General features: G+C 61.8%; 2 protein-coding genes across 2 annotated transcripts; both read left to right on the top strand.

The window, feature by feature from the left end:
- The first annotated feature begins 13 nt into the window (after positions 1-13).
- On the top strand, positions 14-1,994 carry SDF2 (stromal cell derived factor 2). The gene is made up of 3 exons (XM_064729512.1): positions 14-194; positions 275-471; positions 1,184-1,994. The coding sequence occupies exons 1-3, from the start codon at positions 14-16 to the stop codon at positions 1,469-1,471; spliced, it is 666 nt and encodes a 221-aa protein (XP_064585582.1). The 3' UTR covers positions 1,472-1,994.
- Positions 1,995-2,876: 882 nt separating this feature from the next.
- Positions 2,877-16,526, top strand: BLTP2 (bridge-like lipid transfer protein family member 2). Its single transcript, XM_064729105.1, has 39 exons — positions 2,877-3,009; positions 3,655-3,784; positions 4,052-4,098; positions 4,408-4,570; positions 4,651-4,769; positions 5,114-5,174; positions 5,373-5,571; positions 5,721-5,844; positions 6,190-6,314; positions 6,397-6,464; positions 6,558-6,706; positions 6,943-7,061; positions 7,251-7,414; positions 7,523-7,787; positions 7,897-8,102; positions 8,255-9,350; positions 9,572-9,763; positions 9,842-10,044; positions 10,122-10,240; positions 10,315-10,535; positions 10,643-10,833; positions 10,919-11,018; positions 11,091-11,293; positions 11,583-11,877; positions 11,996-12,153; positions 12,244-12,450; positions 12,553-12,652; positions 12,847-13,029; positions 13,202-13,323; positions 13,400-13,555; positions 13,629-13,750; positions 14,024-14,204; positions 14,281-14,367; positions 14,467-14,577; positions 14,663-14,798; positions 15,018-15,142; positions 15,489-15,590; positions 15,671-15,805; positions 15,970-16,526. Exons 1-39 carry the CDS (start codon positions 2,939-2,941, stop codon positions 16,150-16,152), a joined length of 6,738 nt encoding a protein of 2,245 aa, XP_064585175.1. The 5' UTR covers positions 2,877-2,938; the 3' UTR covers positions 16,153-16,526.
- The last annotated feature ends 89 nt before the right edge of the window (positions 16,527-16,615 follow it).

Raw genomic sequence — 16,615 nt, 5'->3', positions numbered from 1 at the left:
CGCTTCCTGCGGGATGGAGGCGGCGCGGCGGCCGCCGGTGCCGCTGCTGCGGCTGCTGCTCCCGCTGCTGGCGGCGGCGCTGGGCGCGGCGGGCCGCGGCGACCCCGGGCCCGTCACCTGCGGCTCCGTGGTGAAGCTGCTCAACGTGCGGCACAACGTGCGGCTGCACTCGCACGATGTGCGCTACGGCTCCGGTAACGGGCGCGCCTCCGCCCCCGGTTTCCCCGGTAAGCTGAGCTGGGTGTGAGTGATGGTGGTTCTCCCTCCTCCGCAGGCAGCGGGCAGCAGTCGGTGACCGGCGTGTCGGCGGCGGATGACGGGAACAGCTACTGGCGGGTGCGGGGCCGCACGGCCGCCGTGTGCCAGCGGGGCACGCCGGTGCGCTGCGGGCAGGCCATCCGCCTCACGCACCTGGGCACCGGCCGCAACCTGCACAGCCACCGCTTCACATCGCCGCTCTCCGGCAACCAGGTACCGGCCGGGATCACCGGCCCGCGTCCCCGGGCTCGGTGTGCTTCTCTGGGCGTGACGGGGCTCTTCCCGTCACTCGGCTCTTGGTGGATTCCCTAAGGCCCTGCTGGGTTGTTCCTGTCCCTGCCCATCCCGTCTGGGGTCCCCTCGTTCCCCATGTTACTGCCAGCCCCACTTTGTTCCCCAGTCATTCTCCTAGGTTCTCCCTACCCAATCCCCCATATGTCTACTAGCATTTCCTAATTCCTGGTCCCCATGTCCTCACTGGTCTCACCTTGTTCCCCAGTTCAGAGTGGGTCCCTACCAGCACTGCCTTGTTCCCTGGTCCCACCTGGGTCCCTGCCAGTCTGACCTTATTCCCAACTCCCTCCCAACTCCCCAATGCCCTGCCAGTGCCTGAATACCAGGCAGATCCCCCATGTGTCTACTAGCATTTCCTAATTCCTGGTCCCCATGTCCTCACTGGTCTCACCTTGTTCCCCAGTTCAGAGTGGGTTTCTCCTTAGGCTGGGTCCCTACTAGCACTGCCTTGTTCCCTGATCCCAGCTGGGTCCCTGCCAGTCCCATCTTATTCCCAACTCCCTCCCAGCTCCCCAGTGCCCTGCCAGTGCCTGAATCCCAACCAGAGCCTCAATCACCACCAGGTTTCTCTGCCCACCTCATTTTTCCATTTTTCCATCCTGGCCCCAAACGAGCTGTTCTTTCCCCCCAGGAGGTGAGTGCATTCGGGGAGGCTGGCGAGGGTGACTACCTGGACGACTGGACCGTGGTGTGCAGTGGCACCTACTGGGCCCGGGAGGACGAGGTCCGCTTCCAGCACACCTCCACCGACGTCTTCCTCTCGGTGACGGGCGAGCAGTATGGGCGGCCCATCCACGGGCAGAAGGAGGTGCACGGCATGGCCACCTCCAGCCAGAATAACTACTGGAAGGTGATGGAGGGCATCTTCATGCAGCCCAGCGAGGCATTCCAAATGGAGCAGCACCACGCTGAGCTGTGAGGGATGGACAGACTGATGCTGAGATTCTGGGTGCTGCCCTGCTGTGTTTGGGACTGCTGAGGCCAGGGGATGGCTCCTGTCCCCGCTTTGGGACTGACACACACCACTGACACAGCACAAAGCAGATCCCGATGTCCTGAATTCAAAGTGGAGCAGATTCTGTTGTCCCAAATCTGACACTAAACAGGCCCCAGTGTCCAGACCTGACCCAAAGCAGCTCTCAACATCCTAAAACCACTACAAAGCAGATCCCAATGTCCAGAGCTGACCCACAACAGAGCCTAACATCCTAGATCAGCACAAAGCAGATCCGAACATCCCAAATTAGCACAAAGCCAAGCCCAACACCCAGACCTGACCCAGAACAATTTCCCAAGCTCCCACCCTGTCCCTTTGCAGCCCATTCTGTCCAAGGACCTTGCCCTTAAAGGACTGCTGTCCCTGGGAGCTCTACCCCTTGCTGTACCCCAAACTGTTCCTCATGCCCTGCAAGGACCTGGGGCCATAAAAGCGCTGAACTCTGCCCTGTGGTGTGGCTGTTTGTGTGGGGGATGCAGGGGATGTTCTGGCACAGGGGGCCAGACCTGGTGTCATCTGCACTTGCCCCATCCCAGTGCCAGACCTGTTGTCACCCTGCCTGTTCCTCATTCGATTTCAGTGCTTGACCTGCTGTGTCACCCTCCTCACTCCATCCCAGTGCCAGACCCAGTGTCACTCCTCTCCCCTTCCTAGTTCCACCCGGATGTCATTTGTCTCCCCATCCCGGTGCTGTCCCGGTGTCTTCGCTGTCCCCATGCTGGTATTGCCCCTGTGCCACCCCTGTGCCGGTACCGTCCTGATGTCCCTGCTGTCTCCATGCTGGTGCCACCACAGTCCATCCCTATCCTCATCCCTGTATCCCCTCTGTCCCTATCCCGGTGTCCCTTTGTTCCAATGCCGGTGCGGTCCCTCTGTCCCCCATCCTGGTGTCCCGCTGTCTCCCTGTCCCCATCCTGGTGTCCCTCTGTTCCCTGCTGTCCTTATGTCATCCTGCTTATCCTCTGTCCCCATCCCCGTGTCTCTGCTGTCCCTGTGTCCCGATGCCGGTGCGATCCCGCTGTCCCCCCGTCCCCATCCCCGTGTCCCGATGCCGGTGCGGCCCTGGCGGGGCGCTGCGGCCGCCGCTGTCCCCGTGTCCCGATGCCGGTGCGGCCCTGGCGGGGCGCTGCGGCCGCCGCTGTCCCCGTGTCCCCATCCCCGTGTCGCGCTGTCCCGCTGCCCCGATGCCGGTGCGGCCCTGGCGGGGCGCTGCGGCCGCCGCTGTCCCCGCCGGGCCCCGCCCCGTCCCGCCCCTCCCAGCGGCCACTCGGGGTGCGCGGGCGGGCGGCCCCACGGGCGGCGGCGGCGGCGGGGCCGGGCCGGGGCAGGGGCGGGCGGGAGGGAGGGGGTCTCTCCGGGGCCGGGGGCCGCACCGGGGCCGTGCCCGCCATGCCGCCGCCGCTGCCCGCCGCGCTGCTCGCCGTGGTGCTCGTGGCGCTGCTCGCCGGGCTGCTGGCGCGGTCAGGGCCTGGCGCTGGGGACAGGGGGGTGACGGGGCTGGGCGGGGGGCACGGCGGGGGGACAGCGGGGTGGGGAGCGACAGTGCGGCGGGTGGGGCTGTGCCGGGCTGGGAGGAGCTCGCGGAGTCGAGGGGAGGCCCCAGGGCTGGCGGTGGGGTGCGGGTGTTTTGGGGGATATTTTGGGGGTGGTAAAGGGGGTTGGGGTGGTGTCGGGGGTGCGGGGGGCGTGCGGGGCTGGGGGTGAGGTGTTGGGGGTCTGGGGGGAGGGAGCGGAGGGGACACAGAGGGCTTGGAGGGGTGTCAGGAATTTTGGGGGTCGCAGGGCTGGGAGACGGGTGTGGAGGGGAGCCTGCAGGGGATTGGGGGATTGTAGAGCTTCGTGTCAGAGGCCTGGGGGCTTGGAGAAGTTCAGAGGAGCTCATAGGGGTGTCATGGGGTGCCAGGGGGGTGTGGAGCTGTCTGGTCTTGGGAGGGGGCTGTCAGGGATTATTGGGAGTGATCCTGTATGGTCTATTTCCCACCGTGAGTCCTTTGGAGCTCCTATCCAGCTGTGGGTGCTGGAGCTGGTGCTCAAAGGACAAAGAGCATCCCTAGACCCCAGCCCCAGTGGGGAGGCTGACCCTGGCCTTCCCCCCGTCCCCACAGATGGCTGGCATGTCGCCTGGCTGTCACCTGGTGCCGGCAGAAGCTTCATGCAGAGCTGAAGATCGGCTCCTTTGGCTTCTTCTGGGCCCAGAACATCAGCCTCAAGTTCCAGCGGGAGCAGCAGACTGTGGTGGGTACCTGGCAGGGGTGGTCGCTGCCAGACAAGGCAGGGAGGGTGGTTGCTGTCACTTCCAGGCTGGCAGCAAATCCATGGAGCCATTCTCCTGTTGAGCACCCCCATGGCTGGTGCCAGTCCCGTCCTCCCATGGCCAGACTTGGGGCTTTGGCTGCTCTTTGCATGGTCCCAGGCACTGGGGGTGGAGTGGGAATGTTGAGATGAGCATCACAAGGCAGAGCCAAGTTATTTCTTCTCTGACCTAGCTCTGTGTCCTTACAGGAGATCGACAACATCTGGATCTCCAGCAAGCTGAGCCGGGAGCTGCCGTACGTGCCCCCTCCCCAGCTCCCTGCCCGCTCCCTTTGGGGGTCTGCCTCACCCCTCGCCCTGCTTGCCATCCTGCTGCCTTTACACCTTCCTGCCATCCTTATTGCCCTGTGGTCAGCTCTGTGAGGGAGTGACCCACACTTGGAGGTGACAGTGTGGGTGCCCTTGTGCTGGTCGTGTGACAGTGTCTTGTGGGCACCCTTGTGCTGGTCCTGCACGTCCCTGGGGTGGGGGGGAATCCCTGGTGCCAGGGCCAGGTGTGCCAAGTGTGAGCTCCTGTCAGAGCTGCCTGTGCTGTTGCTCCCCAGGCGTTACTTTGAGCTGTGTTTTGGCGAGGTGCGAATCCGCACGGATCTCCAGAAAGGCCCTGGGTTCCAGCCGTCCGTCCCAGAGGCTCCCAGAGAAGCTGATGGAAATGAAAGCAAGACAGAGCTGACCCTTAAACCCTCCCTGCTGAGGCTTCTTAGCCAGGTGAGGCACTGTGGGCTGTGAGAGGCTGCTGTGGGCTGCGCTGCTGTCGGATATCCCTCACAGCAGCACCTTCCCCCCAGCTCTTTTCCATCCACATGGATTCCATCAACATCATGGTTCTGCACGTGGCCACCTCAGAGTCTCTCTGGCACATCCAGGCCAGCCAGACACGTCTCCTCCTCAATGGCAATGGGAAGAGGTAATGCTGTGCTCGTACCCCTGTCTGCTTCCAGGGCAGGGAAGCTCCTCTGAGCCCAGCCTTGTGTGTGTCCTCTCTCTGTCCCACTCAGCAGCATCCCATGTCACCTGTGGTGTGACGCATTAACCTCCTCTGAGGCTGGCCTGGTTCCTTTTCCTGTCACAGGAAGCTTGAGTTGTGTGTTCTCTCAATAACGTGGCGTGCATGGAGTTAGGGCATGCTCTGCTTTTGGGAGCACTTGGAGCAGGGACCTGGGGGTCCCTGTGTCCCACAGGAAAGAGGGCAGGAACTTGTTTTGGCAGCAGCAGGACCCACATCCTCCTTCTGTTCTCTGCTCTCCCCAGCCTGACGTGCGAGGTGAGCCTGACAAAGGTGAACAGCAAAGTCCTCAGGAGCAGCCAGCTGGTGAGTGCTGGAGGAGGGAGAAATGCCACACTTGGAACCTGTGGGACACACTGAGGACCTGTCCCAGGGTGTTCCTGAGGCTGGATGATGCTGGCAGGCGCTGGGCTCTCTGCTGTGCCCAGCTCTCCACCTGCAGCAGGCACTGGGAGGGCACTGTGTGACTCCCTGTGTGCTCCCTGCTGTGTCCCCTGTGCACAGGATGACACGTGCCTGGCAGAGCTGGCCCTGGCTCTCTCCCTGTCCCTGGAGATCAGCAGCAAGCGGCGCCTGGTGGGTGTCCGGCTCTGCGTCCGCACACTGCAGGCAGAGCTGCACGAGGGGCTCTTCTGCAGCCCCCTCCTGCACCACGTCACTGCTGGGGCCCAGCACAGCAGCGTGGGGGAAGAGCCCAGCACAGGTCAGGACAAGGACAGGAACAAGCTTGGGGCAGGGCAGGGGCTGGTGGCCCCCATGGTTGCACTGGAGCCAGAGGGGTTTGGCTGTGGAATCACTCCGGAGTGTGGGGGTTTGGGCGAGTCCTTCCCGTGACTCTGTCTCCTTCTGCAGGCCCAGGGGAGCCCTCGAAATCCCTGTCTGTGCTGAGCAGGGACACACTGAAGCTCATCCCCAGGAGGGTGGAGATGAAGCTGGAGAACACCAGCATGGTGCTGTCCATGAACAGCCAGAAGAGGTGAGGGGCTGTCCGAGTCCAAAGCAATGCTGGGGATATGGACCTGGGGACAACTGTGCTGTTCCCTTCTCATCTCTTGGCTCTGCTAGACTGCAGAGAGCAAGTTCTAGAGCCCACTCCAGTGGGAAGGACTGAGCTGGGCTCTTGGGGAGGGAGGAAGGCACATGAGCTGGTTCTCCAGTAGGACAGCTGACAGGATCCTCAGGCGATGGGATGAGAGCACTGGGCTGTGCTGCAGCTGGGCTGCTGTCTTTGTCCATGCCAGCATGCTGGTCAGCTGGTGATGAGAGACAAGGAGATGACAGTGGAGGACATGACAGTGCAGTGACTCCCTGTGTCTTCCAGGCACCTCACCTGGAGCCTGAAGCTGCTGCAGTTTCTATATCAGCGTGAGGAGGAGCAAATCCCATTGCGCAACTTCACGCCCACCTCAGACCTGGACCAAATGAGTGTAGACCTCCACCTGGAGGGCAAGTAGCCAGGAGGGCACTGATGGGACAGGGCTGCCATCACTGCCTTCTGCCATTCATTTCTGCTCTTTTGTCCCCCCAGATGGCCTTCTCCTGTCCCAGAGCCGCCAGCGCATCGTGTGCCTCAACTCCCTGAAGACCAGTGTGCAGGTGAGCGAGCGCTGGGCACACTCTGTCCCCTGGGGGTGGCTTGTTTGGCTCCTGGCATGAGTTTTTTGCCACCTGGCCCTTTCCCTGCTCTAGGTCACAGCCATTGACCTCTCGGCTGCTGTGCTGCTCAACACCTGCATCATCCACTACCGTCACCAAGAGTTTTCGCACTGGCTGGGGCTGTTGGCACAGGAATACAGGTGCCAGGCGGTGCCTGTCCCCAGCCAAGGGCACAAGGGAAGGTAAACTTGGCCTCAGTGCAGCTGCTGGTATCACAGCTTGTTTCCTCTTGCTGGCCACGCTCTGGCATGGTGCCTGGGCACTCAGCACCTTATCTGTGCACCACCTGTGGGATGGGGAGGCTGGTCAGGAGGTGATCAGGGAGCCTCTGCAGGGAGGATATCCTTCTGGGCCTGCTCCCTGCCAGGCTCTGTGGCACACAGCTCCCAGTAACAGCCCATCCTGCTTGTCTGTGCAGGAGCTATCCCCAAATCCTAGCACCCATCATCCTGTGTGCCTCACTGTCCAACGTCAACGTGTCCGTGCAGCTGGGGGACACGCCACCCTTCGCCTTGGGCTTCAACTCCATCTCTGCAGGTACAGGCTGCATCAGGGACGTGCTGGGCTCTTCTTGGGGTCTGCTAGAGAGACAGCAGGGTGGGGATGGAGAAGGTGGTGCTGCCCATGTGTGTGTGGCCAGGGGCTGTGGATCCCTGCCTGGTTGTGTCTGGGGTGCCCATGTTTGGGTGAGCCTTGCCTGCAGTTCCCCCTCCTCTGTGTCCACAGACTACCAGCACCTGCGGCCACAGAGCGTGCACCAGCGAGCAGTGGTGGCTGTGGACCACCTGTGCTGGCGAGTGGGCAACGACTCCCACATCCAGCGTGCCCCACATCCCCCCAACATGCACGTGTGGGGAGAGGCCCTCATCCTCGACTCCTTCAACCTCCAGGTGAGGGGCAAACTGAGGGACCAAGGGGGGGCTTTCGGTCTCAGACTCCATGTGGGTGGCACAGGGATGTCCTGCAGCCTGAGAGTGATCATCCTGTTTGTCCTGCAGGGCAGCTACAACCAGCCCCTGGGCATGTCCAGTGCCCAGTCGGATACGCTCTTCCTGGATTGCACCATCCGGGGGCTGCAAGTGGAGTCGTCTGACACCTGCACTGAGTGCCTGGCCAGGGTCCTGCCCCTGTTCTGCCCAAAGCCTGATGGGGCTGAACTTGCCAAGCAGCCACCCTCTGTCTCCAGTGAGCCCTGGGGGCTGCTCTGGAAGGTGGATCTGAAGGTGGAGGACGTGAACCTGTTCACACTCTCAGCTGTAGTGGGTAGGCAGCATCCAAGCTGATCCCAGATGGCTGTCCTGGAATAACCCTGCAGTCAGAGGAACCTGGCATGTTGTGCTGTGCCTCCAGCACTGACCTGCTGTCTCTCCAGGTGCCCTGGAGCTGCGACTGGACACGCTGACTGTCCTGGGAAGTGCTGAGAGCTGCACGCTCAGCGTCCAGGGGATGGTGCTGGCCTTGGTGAAGAGCATCACTGAGAAGATGCAGCCATGCTGCAAAGCTCCTGCCATCCCCAACCCAGTGGCCAACGTCTCCGTGCTCTGTGTCACCTACCACAGCAGCATCCGCTCCCTGGAGGTTGGTTTGGCTGTTGGGCCACTGCTTTGTCCTGTTCTGGAGTAGATGGGGCAGGGGGAGGATTGGCTGGCATGAAAGGTGCTGTGAGGAGGACGGGGCTGTTCTGTGCTGGCCCTGGCAGTGATGTGGTGCCTGCTCACTCTCTGGTGCAGGTGCAGTGCGGCGAGGGGCTGGCAGTGCTGTGGAGCCCACCTGACCACATGCACCTGTACCATCACACGCTGGCCACCCTGCAGTGCCACGAAGCCTTGCGGAGCGCCCTCGGCCACAGGACGCTTCCCTCCCCGCCCCCAGAGAGCCCCATGTCCCACCCAGCCACCCCTACCGAGTCACCAGCGCCCCTCCAGCCAAAAGGGCCCCCTCCCAAAAGACTCCTGTCGCTGTCCCTGGAGCTGAGCTCTGCCAAGCTCACAGCCTTTGTCTCTGAGGCCAACTACATCAGCCTGGCTGCGGAACGGACCTCGGTCAGCTGGCACGGTGGCGCCCTGCACGGCTACTGCCCCGAGCTGGCCGCTGGCTTTGATGGACACAGCATCTTCAGCTTCAAGGAGGTGGAGGTGAAGCTGCTGCCGGAGCTGGAGGAGGTCGTGCGGCACCGCGACGCCTTCCCCACGCTGCGCACCCTCCGCAACCGCGGCTGGGCCTTCTCCTTCGCCAGCGTGACCATTGAGTTCCCCTACCAGTACGACTTCTCCCGCACGCTGGACGCTGCCGTGGGCGTGCAGAAGTGGCTGAAGGGCCTGCACCGCCCTGGGCGCCCCTCCAGCACGGCCCTGCCCCCCGACCTCCTGCTCAAAGTCACCCACTTCTCCTGGGTCTTCCTGGATGACGTCTTTGAGGTCAAGTTGCGAGACAACTACGAGCTGATGAAGGACGAGAGCAAGGAGAGCGCCAAGCGGCTGCAGCTGCTGGACGCCAAGGTGGCTGCGCTGCGCAAGCAGCACGGGGAGCTGCTGCCTGCCCGCAAGATCGAGGAGCTCTACGCCTCGCTGGAGAAGAAGAACATCGAGATCTACATCCAGCGCTCACGGCGCCTCTACGCCAACACGCCCATGAGGAGAGCCCTCCTCACCTGGACCCTGGCCCACCTGGAGCTGGTGGCCATGGCGGATGAGTCCTTCCATGGCACAGAGCGTGTGTTGGAGCAGATGAGGGACATGGATGACGTCAGCCCGTTCCCCCCAGAGGGTCTGGAGATGGTCACCCAGTGGTGCCGCATGATGAAGGGCACAGTTGGCAGCTTCTTTGGTGAGTTGCTTTGTGGGAGGGTGCCCTTGGAGGACAGCATGATGACTGTGTGGCCTGGCACCACGTGGTGCGTAACCAGGGAGGGAAGATGATTTTTGGAGGTTCAAAGGGAGTGGGAAGGAAGCAGAGATGTGACAGGATGATGGCTCCTACTGTGTCCCAGAGTGGGGGGCTGCCTGTCTGTTTGCTGCCCCAGCCCTCAGCCCTTCCTTCCCTCGCAGTGCGGATCCGTGACTACCCCCGGTACCTGTTTGAGATCCGGAACTGGCAGCTCTCGGGCCGGCTGCTCGGGGCCGAGCAGTGTGGCCAGGCCTGCTCCCGGCGCCGCCAGATCCTCAAGCTGGGGCTGCCCTGGGGCGATGCCACGGTGGAGAGGAACATGCCACCCTTGAAGTTCTACCATGACTTTCACTGTAAGACCCGGAGGAATGGGGGAGTCTGTGGTGGGGTAGGGACAGGGCAAATGGCTGAGCCAACCTCTGTGTCCCCAGCTGTGATCTCCCAGTACACCATTGTGTGGGGGCCCTGCTGGGACCCAGCCTGGACCCTGATCGGCCAGTGTGTGGATCTCCTCACCAAGCCCTCAGAGGACCCCAGTGCCCCATTGCCCTGGTGGGACAAGAGCCGCCTTCTCTTCCATGGAAACTGGCACATGGACATTGAACAGGCCAACCTGCACCAGCTGGCCACTGAGGTGGGTGCTGCTGGACTGGGGAACAACATGGTGTGGGGTCAGCTTGCACCTGCCTCTCCTCACACCTGCCCTTGCAGGACCCCTACAATACTACAGAGAACATGCACTGGGAGTGGAGCCAACTCTCCTTCCACTGGAAGCCCGGGCAGTTTGTCTTCAAGGGCAACCTGGATATCAACGTCCGGACAGCCTCCAAGTGAGTGTGGGGCCACGAGCATGGGGGGCCCTCACCAGTGCTGGGGGGTGACTGGGATCTCTTTCTGCATTCAGATATGACGACTGCTGCTTCCTGCATCTGCCTGACCTGTGCATGACGCTGGACCTGCAGTGGCTGTGCCATGGGAACCCCCATGACCACCACGGCGTGGTGCTGCGCTCCCCCGAGTTCCTGCCCGAGGTGCCAGTGGGGCAGCAGTACGACTCCTACCGTGCCTTCCGCTCCGAGAACCTCAACCTCTCCATCCGGATGGACCTGACACAACCCAGTAAAGGTGGGTGAACGGCATCCTTGGGATCCTTGGGGAGATAGGGCAGGGCATGCTGGTTGTGGGTTGGGTCCCGGCCCCATGGTGCTGGCTGATGGTGGGTATATTCTCAGAGTACTCCCAGCCCCGGATCCTGCTCTACAGCAGCACCCTCCGCTGGATGCAGAATTTTTGGGCCACGTGGACCAGCGTGACACGGCCCATCTGCCGTGGGAAGCTCTTCAACAACATGAAACCCAGCAAGAAGAAGTTGGGACAGCACTACAAGCAGTTGTCCTATACTGCACTCTTCCCCCGGCTGCAGGTAATTCCCAGGGCTGGAAATCCAGTGTTTCCTCCCTGCTCTGCCTCTGCTGGACTCTCACCTCCTGCTCTCTGCTCTCTCTCAGGTGCATTACTGGGCCTCCTTTGCCCAGCAGCGGGGGATCCAGGTGGAATGCTGCCAGGGACACATCTTCACTCGGGGCACACAGCGGCTCATCCCACAAGGTGAGTGGGAGTCCTGCCAGCAGCACTGCAGGCACAGCAGGGCCTTGGCTCACCTTTGTCCCTGTCCCCCAGCTGGCACAGTGATGAGGCGCCTCATTTCGGAGTGGAGCATCACACAGATGGTGAGTGACCTGAGCCAGGTCACCGTGCACCTCATGGCCTCCACTTCTGATGAGAACGCTGACCACCAGCTCGACACCCTGGTGAAGAAAACCCACCTGCTGAGCCTGTCCTCCCTCACCTACCAGCGGCACAGCAACCGCACGGCTGAGGAGGTACCACTGCAAACAGGGCACGACAGCTTGTGCTGGCTTGGTGGCAACTCCAGCACAAGGGGATGTTGGTTGTTGGGTGCAGTGGGGAAGGGATTTGGCTGGGGAAGAGAGAGAACTTCAGGGCCTCCAATCTACCAAGCACCTGAATTTGTGCCCATGCCGTGTTCTGGGCTCTAATCCCCATGCTCTGCCTGAGGGGCTGGCAGGGCTCCTTAGTCCCAGCGCATGAGGCGATTGGGCAGGGCAGGGGTGACTTTGCTGTGCTGAGGCACTGTCCCTCTGTGCCCAGGAGCTGCCCCTGCGTGATGGGGACGATGGGTTCCACACGCATCAGCTGCACTTGGTGGACCTGCGGGCGTCCTGGACCACCACGAACCGGGACATCGCCTTCGGCCTCTACGATGGCTACAAGAAAGCGGCTGTGCTCAAGCGGAACCTGTCCACAGAGGCCCTGAAGGGGCTGAAGATTGACACACAGCTGCAGGCCAAGAAGCTGAAGCGTGGCCCCCTCTCTGCTCACTCCATCCCTGCCAGAGTGACCGTTCCCATCACCAGCGGCCGGCCTGAGAGAGCCTCCTCAGGGGGTGAGCACAGCCGGGAGAGGAGCAAGGGGAAACCCACAGCTCAAAGCTGTGCCTGTTTTCATTCTGTACATTTGTGACAGCCCCCCACAGCTTTGCACTGACCTTTCTCCTTCCCCAGGGGCCTACATGCTGCAGAAGCTCATTGAGGAGACGGACAAGTTTGTGGTTTTCACAGAAGAGGAGTCGGGGGCCAGCGAGCAGCTCTGCGGCATCGCCGCCTGCCAGACCGACGACATCTACAACCGCAACTGCCTCATCGAGCTGGTCAACTGCCAGGTACCTGCCTGTCCCCTCCGCCTGGCTCTGACAGGGGCTGTGCCTGCCCCAGAAAGGTCCATCTGACTCCTGGGGTCTCTCTCCCCACAGATGGTTCTACGTGGTGCAGAGACAGAGGGCTGTGTGATCGTGTCCGCTGCGAAGGCACAGCTGCTGCAGTGCCAGCACCACCCTGCCTGGTATGGGGACACTCTGAAGCAGAAGACATCCTGGACGTGTTTGCTGGATGGCATGCAGTACTTTGCCACGACAGAGAGCAGCCCCTCTGAGGGGGAGCATGGCCAGCTCTGGCTGGAGGTGAGCGTTGGTGGGTGAGCTATGTGGGGTACAGGCAGTGCTGTCAGTGCCCTGGCCAAGCCAGGGAAAGTGGGGACAGCCAGTCCCTCCTTGCTTCCCCAGGTGAAAAATATTGAGGAGCATCGTCAGCGGAGCCTGGACTCAGTGCAGGAGCTGATGGAGAGCGGGCAGGCAGTGGGGGGCATGGTCAGCACCACCACAGGTACTGCCCACAGCCCTGGCTGCTCTGCCTACCCCAGTCCCACTCAGGTGTGACCCCAAGGCTGGTAGAGCTGAGAGCCCCTGTCCTGTCCCTGTGTGGCTCCAGGAGGTGGCTGATGCTCCAAGCCCTGTTCTGTGCAGTCCCAGTGTGCTGGGAGGTGGCACTCTGACTGTGGTCCCTCTGCCTGTCCCCAGACTGGAATCAGCCCTCGGAAGCCCAGCAGACGCAGCAGGTGCAGAGGATCATCTCTCGCTGCAGCTGCCGCATGTACTACATCAGCTACAGCCACGACATCGACCCCGAGCTGGCCACGCAGATAAAGCCCCCTGAGACCCCTGCCAACCAGGAGAAGGAGGATCTGCTGAAGAAGCAGGAGGGTGGGTGCAGCCAGGCAGTGTGCTGCGGGGTTACAGCTCTGGGCTGACCCATGGCTAATTCCATGGGGGGATCTCTTTTGGCCATGCTGAGGTTAGAGGGCTGCATACAGGAGGGGTCCCCAAGACATTTCTGGCCATGCTGAGGCCCCACTTGCCCTTTGTGTCCCTGCAGGAGCTGTGGACACCTTCACCCTGATCCACCACGACCTGGAGATCTCCACTAACCCCGCACAGTATGCCATGATCCTCGACATAGTCAACAACCTGCTGCTGCACGTGGAGCCCAAACGCAAGGTACCCACGGGGCTCCAGGTGTCCGTGCCACTCCCTGCACCCAGGCAGGCCTAACCTTGCCCTGTTCTGTGCCCAGGAGCACAGTGAGAAGAAGCAGCGGGTGCGTTTCCAGCTGGAAATCTCCAGCAACCCCGAGGAGCAGCGCAGCAGTATCCTACACCTGCAGGAGGCTGTGAGGCAGCATGTGGCTCAGATCCGGCAGCTGGAGAAGCAGATGTACTCCAACATGAAGGTGAGCCCACATCCCTGGCTCCCTGGGACCCCTGCTCCAGGGCAGAGGGTGCTGAGGGTTGTCTGTCCTTCAGTCCTTGAAGGATGACAGCAAAAACGAGGTGCTGCTCGACCTGAACCACCGGCTGCAGCAGCAGCTGAGCCAGGAAAAAGCTGACCTGCAGCTGGAGAGCGAGGAGCTGAACATACTGATCAGGTAGGACAAGGGGGAATGGCTTTAAACTGAGACTAAGTTTGGATTGGATATTAGGGAGAAATTCTTCCCAGTGAGGCACTGGCACAGGTTGCCCAGAGAAGCTGTGGCTGCCCCATCCCTGGAAGTATTCAAGGATAGGCTGGATGGGGCTTGGAGCATCAGTGGGAGGTGTCCAACCCAAACCATTCTGATTCTGTGATCTCAGCCTTCCCCAGCATTGTGTGCCCCTTGCTCTAGGCCTTCCACATCCCAGCTCTCTCCTCTGTGCTGCAGGTGCTTCAAGGACTTCCAGCTGCAGCGAGCCAACAAGATGGAGCTGCGAAAGCAGCCGGAGGACGTGAGCGTGGCACGCAGGACTGAGTTCTACTTCGCCCAGGCACGCTGGCGCCTGACAGAGGAGGATGGACAGCTGGGCATTGCTGAGCTGGAGCTCCAGCGCTTCCTCTACAGCAAGGTGTGGAGTTGGACAGTGCCCACAGCCCCTGAGCTGGGCATGGGGACATTGGGAGCTGATGGCTTTGTCTGCACAGGTCAACAAGTCGGATGACACGGCCGAGCATCTGCTGGAACTGGGCTGGGTGACCATGAACAACCTGCTGCCCAACGCTGTGTACAAGGCAAGTGGCAGCTGGGGGAGCAGCTCTGCATCCTGCGGACCCACGTGGTGTGGCAGAGTGGCCTGTCCTCACCCCAGCCACCCATCCTCTTCCCTGCAGGTGGTGCTGCGTCCCCAGAGCTCCTGCCAGTCTGGCCGGCAGCTGGCCTTGAGGATTTTCAGCAAGGTCCGGCCTCCCGTGGGAGGCATCTCCATCAAGGAGCATTTTGAGGTGCCAGGGCTGGGCTGGGAGGTGCCAGGGTCTCTGTGGGGCACAGGCAATGTGTGCCTGGCTCTGACATGTCACTTTCCCACAGGTGAACGTGGTGCCTCTCACCATCCAGCTCACCCACCAGTTCTTCCACAGAATGATGGGTTTCTTCTTCCCTGGCCGTAATGTGGAGGAGGAGGAGGTGGGGGATGAGGAAGATAAATCCAAGCTGGTGACAACAGGTGAGAGGCTCGTGATCACCCTTCTCTCTGGATGTCCTTGAGCAGCTCTGGCTGCATATCCAGGATTATCTTTGTGAGCAACTGCTGTCCAGCCATGAGTTGAGGAACAGGGATTTGTGGTCTCCCCTGTGGGACAGGGAGGTGGTGGGAGGGTTGGGGTCATGGCTAACCCCTGGCTGGACACCACCACCACCACCACCTTGCACCCTGTTTGCCCAGGGATCCCCGTGGTGAAGCCACGGCAGCTGATCGGGGCCGATGACTCGCTGGGCTCAGGGAAAGGAGTTGCTCAGGGACTGAACCGGACATCAGGGGTCAGAAGATCGTTCCGAAAAGCACCTGAGGTACCTCCTGCTGCCATGAGGGGGGGATCTGAGAGCCCTGCTGTGGTGCCAGTCTGTTTTCCTTAACTGCAGGGCTGGGTAGCCATGTCCTCCCACACTTCCCTCCCACGCTTGTCTGCTTTCTCCTGCTCCTTCCCACCATGAGGATTTGCATCCTTTACAACCAGGCGCCTGCACGCTTGATGTGATCCCTGTATCTCATTTTTCCGACACCGTGCCAGAGCAGCTCTCACCTCTCCCTGATGAAGCAATGCTGTGGCCTAGTGCCCGGCTGTCCCTTCCCTGCTGGTTCCTGGCTCTGTCCCTTCTCCTTCCCTTCTGCTCATAGCTTCTGCTCTGTCTCCAGCATCCCGTGGATGACATCGACAAGATGAAGGAGCGTGCAGCCATGAACAACTCCTTCATCTACATCAAGATCCCGCAGGTGCCACTCTGTGTCAGCTACAAGGTGTGGGACCAGTGGGACAGGGCGTGCTTGGGGTGCTCTGGGCCATCGTCCCCACACTGCCTGACACCTCTGTCACACAGGGGGAGAAGAACAGTGTGGACTGGGGTGACCTGAACCTGGTGCTGCCATGCCTGGAGTACCACAACAACACATGGACATGGCTGGACTTTGCCATGGCGGTGAAGAGGGACAGCCGCAAAGCCTTGGTGGCACAGGTACGTGCGACCACATCCCTGAGGCTGCCAGAGCTGCTCTGCCCAGGATGGAGATGGTGACCCCAGGGTGGGTGGCACATTCCCCAGCGTGGGGAGCAGCTGCCCTGGCTCAGCAGCTCAGGCTGTCACCGGGGCTGTGGCTGAGCCCCCTGACTCTGGGGCAGGTGATCAAGGAGAAGCTGCGCCTGAAGCCGGCGGCGGGCGCTGAGGCCCGGGGGAAGCTGGAGAACAAATCCGACGGGACCATCCAGCAGCAGGAGGAGGACGAGAAGGCTCGGCTGCTCATCGGGCTGAGCGTGGGCGAGAAGAACCCCAGCAAGAAGTCGATCTTCGGCAGGCGCAAATGACGGCAGCACCCGGCAGGCCGGGAAGGGATTGGGGTGCCCCGTGCTCCCCCCCAACCTGGGGGGACACCCCAAAGGTGAAGGGGGGGCTGTGCTGCCCGGCAGTGCCCAAGGAGGGCTCAGCCACGTGCAGGCCCTCAGTAGCCCCGTTGTTGTGGGGCAGGGGTGGAGCAGCACGGGGATGTGGGGCACAGGGTGCTCCGGGGCTGCTTTGTGGGGTGCAGAACCCTCGTGCCAAGGGCCCCTGGGAGCTTCCCCCCCTCCCTGCTGTGCGGGTGCTGGGCCCAGCCCCTGGGCCTGGTGAAGCAGCAGGATCGCTCCAGGCTGGGAAAAAGGGGAACGGGAGAGAGTTTAAATAAAGAGTTTTTAATTTGGAACAGGCTCAGGTCAGTGCCTCACCCTGCAGTGCTGGGCTCAGCACCATGCCCCATCTCAGCCTGGCAGCCCCCCATCCTTGGGGGTTTCA

This window comes from Zonotrichia leucophrys, chromosome 19 (assembly GCF_028769735.1).
Source record: "Zonotrichia leucophrys gambelii isolate GWCS_2022_RI chromosome 19, RI_Zleu_2.0, whole genome shotgun sequence".
In the NCBI taxonomy this organism is placed as follows: domain Eukaryota; kingdom Metazoa; phylum Chordata; class Aves; order Passeriformes; family Passerellidae; genus Zonotrichia; species Zonotrichia leucophrys.
This window is presented reverse-complemented; position numbering and strand designations above follow the sequence as displayed.